At 37.6% G+C, this 5252-nt stretch overlaps 1 protein-coding gene across 2 annotated transcripts in view; it reads right to left on the bottom strand.

The window, feature by feature from the left end:
- Positions 1 to 4218: 4218 nt before the first annotated feature.
- LOC122670477 (folylpolyglutamate synthase-like) overlaps positions 4219 to 5252 on the bottom strand; it is an 80060-nt gene continuing 79026 nt past the window's right edge. For both annotated transcript variants that reach the window (XM_043867366.1, XM_043867367.1), the window contains exon 16: positions 4219 to 4442. In XM_043867366.1, coding sequence (XP_043723301.1) covers positions 4383 to 4442 — 60 coding nt within the window. In that variant the 3' untranslated portion in view covers positions 4219 to 4382. The remainder of the gene's footprint in view (positions 4443 to 5252) is intronic.

The raw sequence follows: 5252 nt of genomic DNA, 5'->3' as shown, positions 1-5252 counted from the left end.
TCTAAGCCCAACACAAAATGGGTTTATATTTTTAAATGTTTTGGTCAAGCTGTATATGTAACGGCTACTTTGAAAAAGGACTAAGGGATTTTAGGCATTGGAGCCTTGGAGGGACCACATCTACTTTAGGGTGGACGGTGGAGAAGTAAGCTTTTTCATGTGTAAATTGTAGACCATAGTTAGTAAATACAGATAAGGGGAATAAATATGAATATGTTGGGTATTAAATTTATATGTTTTTTGGTAAGAAATATCTTTATTGAAGAGTAAGGCATGTTAAACTCAAAGCATCTTGATTACATAAATTGGATAGCCATGGAGTGGATAATGACCAAGTTATCTTACACGCCATACACATGATCTTTCGGGCTAGACATAGGTTTCAATAATACATTTAAAATTTTGGCGTAAAAAAATGCACATGATAATAAAACAACACCTGATTAATTCACTTTTTTATTTTAAAATTCAATCATTATTTGTTTCATAGTAAAATTGTTATGCAAATGATATTTTATATGAAAATTCTCTAAGCATAATTTTTTTTTCTAAATATTTGATGCTAAAGCAAGTTGAGAAAAATCTTATATTATGATTTTTTTTATATGAAGACGGGTCATTTGAGTCATCGTTTTCAAACTTTTTTTTCATTTTTTTAAATATTTTTCATTAATTAAATATACATTTTTATGATCAAATTATACATATGGGCATTTTAGACTCATAAAAGATGTGTATTTTTTCATATCTTTAAATAAAATGGGGAAAATGTAATATATATATATATATATATATATATATATAGAGAGAGAGAGAGAGAGAGAGAAGTAGTTTTCTGTCTAGGAGTGTGGCCTACGCCAGCACTTCCATGTGTCTATCTCTCTCTTCCTCAAAACAAGGAGATAGAGGTGTCTTTTCAGATGGGGAGGAAAGAGATAGACTCATGGAAGTGCTGGCGTAGGCCACACACCCCTACGCCAGCACTTCCGGATAGAGAGCTTTCTCCCATATATATATATATATGATTTGTCACGTTTAAAACGTGTTAAAATTTTTTTGTTTTTTTTTGCTAACTATGTTGAAGAGTGTGAAGAGAGCATTAATGTAAAATTAATCCATACCACCAACATTCCTTTACCATAGCCCAGATTGACTAATTAAGGTTCCGCCTCAGTGGGATCCACAACTAAACGGGTCCCAAATAAAAACCCTTTTATTTTTAGGTAATTGCATTAATTAATTATTAATTATTTTTCGTGGACGGCTTATATTATAATAATGTAGTTTGATTAGTAAGATTAAAAACATCAAGTCTGATCTAATGACCATATTTTAAAGTTGGATTATTAGAAGAAGGTGCCGGCCACTGACATTCATTTTCTATATGCAATTCAGTAACACGTGGGAAACAGAGATTTGAAGAGCTCACATTGTTGGATGAAGCATCTTTCACGTGTCGAGTTCTCAGGCCCAAATTGTAAATCACCACAAGATGAAGGAATTGCAAAGGATTTTAATCCGAATATGAAACTGATAAGAAAAATGATCCAAATGCTTAGACAAAATAGTTTGTTTTTGAACATTCAAATGGGTCCAGAAGCAATATAATAACCGAGCAGTCTTTTCCAAGAGAAATGTTCAATGGTTCTTCAAGAAATGTTAAATATATAAGGGAGAGGGTTTCATAAATAAGGGGGTAGAGCGGCCATTTCATGAGAGGAGGAGAGAAATTGAGAGGGTCCTACCATATCCTCCGCCAACGGTTACTGGTGTGCATGGTATCGGAATGGGTATTGGGTCAACTTGGAAACTGATACGGTATTGAATTAGTACTGGCAAGGATCGGCCATATCGAATAAATTTGCCCTTGATCCTCCTTTAAAAATAATTTTTTTTGACTATTTTACCCCTTGTCCGTACCATGTTACCAATATGGTATCGGCATGGTATCAGGATTGGCAAGATGCAAAACTGATATGGATCATCTGTATTGGGCGATCCGATCCCGGTGTGGGCTACATTGGCAACTTCTCTCTCCTCTCTGCCCTTTATTGATGAGGCACCAAAGCGGCCCCTGATTGGTGCACTCCCCTATACCGCTAGATCACAAAACCCTCTCCTTTATATGGTAAACTAGTCTTTGAGTTGGTGACGTAGGCTATGCCAGCTCTCTCTCTCTCTCTCCCTCATCTTTGCCTGTTATTAACAAGCCATCTCTTGCCCCCCCCCCCCCCCCTCATTGGTTGGCTCCCCACCTTCCAGCTCAGAGATCACTTTCCCTATATAAAGGGGATAGATAAAAAGGGCATAAGAAAACACATGACCCTCCGCCCAAACATAGAAGAGCACAAAATTATCACCTAGTCCCCCGTAAAATGAAAAATCTTATCTATGTTGATGCCCTTACGCATGCAGTGATCTCTTGCCCTAAAAATAAAAAGGAATAATGGTCTTGTAGCCAACCGTACAAACCTCAAGAATCAGGAAGGGTGAAGTGGTGAACCAGTTCATTCGTGAATTGAGCAAAGCTTGAGTCACATAAACTAAACTGAACCGGCTGACCCAGCAGGTTTTCTGTCTAACCCATTTACCTGGTACAGAAATTTTAGTTCAGTTCTAATAACTATAATACTCTTGGATGTTACTCTAACAAAGAATCCCTTTTGTTGTTTGTTTCCTGTGGATGGTTTGGTAAGATTGTTTAGGATTAGAAGAAAGCTCAAACAAACCTAAGATTTGAAGAAAACTAGCTTAAAAGAACCTAGGGCATTTGAGTGCATTAGAAACATGTTATAGTTGGCAGATTATGATCCATAATCTTGCATGATTAAGATTTTCGCACATAATTACCAGGCATAATTAAAGAGATTTAGTCTAGCCACTGTGGAGACTACTAAAAATGCTTTACAAATTAAATGTAAACTACCAGTCTACCACTATAAAATTATCTCAATCATGGACCTTAATAAGGTGCTCTATGCCTAGTGGAGAGCTGAAGTGATAGATTAACAGTTCTAACTGTTTGAATGATTGCCTTTTGAAGCTTAATGCTTTGCCCCACAAAAAGAAAAAGGAAAAACAGTTCTAAAAGCTTAACAATTGATCTAAAAATGAGACCGAAAGCCTACTATGATATGCTTCATGAGAATGGATTCTTATAACCTCCCCAAAAGAAGACTTGATAACCATCCTTACATGATGACTGCCATTAATTTCATCTTTTTTTCTTTCCTCTTCACTCATTGTAGAACTATGGATCTTGTAGCTCACAGAATAGATCATCACACAGCAAAGGGAAATAATTCAACAATGGATATAACGCACAAATTGAATTGCAACAAGAGATGTTAACAATGGGAGATTGAGTAGTAGTGGTCGGAGTTCTTTAGGTGTGCATGACCTTACATGGCGATGCATACCAATACACAGGAATTTATAGTTGCATTTGAAAGAAAGGGCAAAATATACCTGATTGACTTACAAAACTGCCGCACGGACCCAAAATTTGTGGATAGATAATCCCCTAGGTTCCTTGCTCTCATATCCAGATTCAGACCAAACAGAGTTTGCCATGTGGTACAATAGAGCTTTGAAAATCCAAGACCATGGGAGAGAGTGCACAGTAGTGGTCAGAGCACTACAGGTGTGCATGAACTTACATGGCGATGCATGCCAATACATGGGACTTTATAGTCGCGTTTGAATTTGAACTTTGACAAATAGCCTATCCAACCCATCAATTGTCTATCCAATGGTTGGAATTGCCACATGATTTTGCCTGTCTCCACGCACCCTTTTCCAGGTCTTGGATTTTTTTTTTCTCAATAGAGTTTGCCATTTGGCCAATAATGCTGTTTGTGCTGTAACTTATCATGTTAGCACGGGACTTGGGGTCTACCTGCCCACAAAATGTAATAACAATCCAACCTGCCATGTGGCAGAACTAGATGCCCTCCATCTATCTTGTATGGCGTGCCCATCCATAAATCCTTCAAAAAAGGCTAAAACAAAGAAACTGCAAAAGATACCTGTGGTGAACAAGTTGGAAAGGCTGAGATTGAATTTTCTAATAATACAACAATATTATACTACATACGAAATCGCATAACCAGCAAAATGCTAAAATGGAGACACCGGAAAAGATTCCCACGGTGAATAAAGTTGGGAGGCTCAGTTTGAATTGTATCCTAAGAATACAACAATGTAACTTACAGTAGAAATACAACAATGTAACTTACAGTAGAAATCATATAGGATAGTCATTATTTGTTTAGCCAGCAATGTAATGAACCTTGCTTGCTTTAAACAATGTAGGCTTGAGCTTGACAATGTTTGAGGATGCACAAATAATGAATGACTTTAATCACTGCTTTTAACTTACATCACTTCCTTAAGAGCTTCAATACATCTCCGATTAGATGCAGAGACCCAGTTACAAGAACCTGCAGGTGCCAAATAGCAAATATGATATTTAGATGTATCTTAGAAATGTGGAGCCAAGAAAAACTGTTAGCAAAATGGATGCAAATCCAGCAGAGCAGATGGGAAGTGCAACTCCTGCACCCTTATTTCTGACATGTGGCATGGCAACTGTTAAATCCTAACTGTTGAATGGAAAGAGGACACCATGAGGTCAGGGTCCCTAATTTGATTGTAAGGCCAACTTATATTGCACATTTTCCCTTGTAATTTCAATGGCCTAGATTTTTTCAAAGACTTGTTTTAACCATTTCCTTTGCTTTATTTTGGCACTTGGTAGAGTCAGATTAGGCTCAGACTTCACACATAAGTATGGGAGAGTAAGACCTACTTCTCATTGAAACTTGGGCCCCACCTTGCCTGTCATATGACAGATATGACTGGTGGAGCTGCACCTTGGTGCAACTCTGCTGGATTTTCATCTGCTCACCCTTTCTATTTATCGATTTTCCTAAGAAGAAGAAGCAAAAATAGCACATTGAGGCATGGTGAATAATTAGGCATAAAACAGAGGCATTGAAGAAACTCTTGCCTTCCAAGCATGTCTGCCAGTTCTAGGTATGTTTTCTTCCCTTATTTCCTCTTCTTTCCATTTTCTTTCAATTCTTCTTATTCTTTCCCTTTTCTTCCCTCAATCTTGGTGGGTGCCTCGACACTTAAGACAACCAGTCAGCTAGGGCATCCCAGGTCACCTCTTGTGGCCTAGGAAAGACCTTGACAACTATGCTCCCTTGCCAACTGGACTTGAGTGAAAAGATGGTTGCCAGTCTCTT

Source organism: Telopea speciosissima, chromosome 8 (genome assembly GCF_018873765.1).
Source record: "Telopea speciosissima isolate NSW1024214 ecotype Mountain lineage chromosome 8, Tspe_v1, whole genome shotgun sequence".
Taxonomy (NCBI): Eukaryota; Viridiplantae; Streptophyta; class Magnoliopsida; order Proteales; family Proteaceae; genus Telopea; species Telopea speciosissima.
The sequence above is the reverse complement of the archived record's forward strand: the minus strand, read 5'-3'. Positions and strand labels throughout refer to the sequence as shown.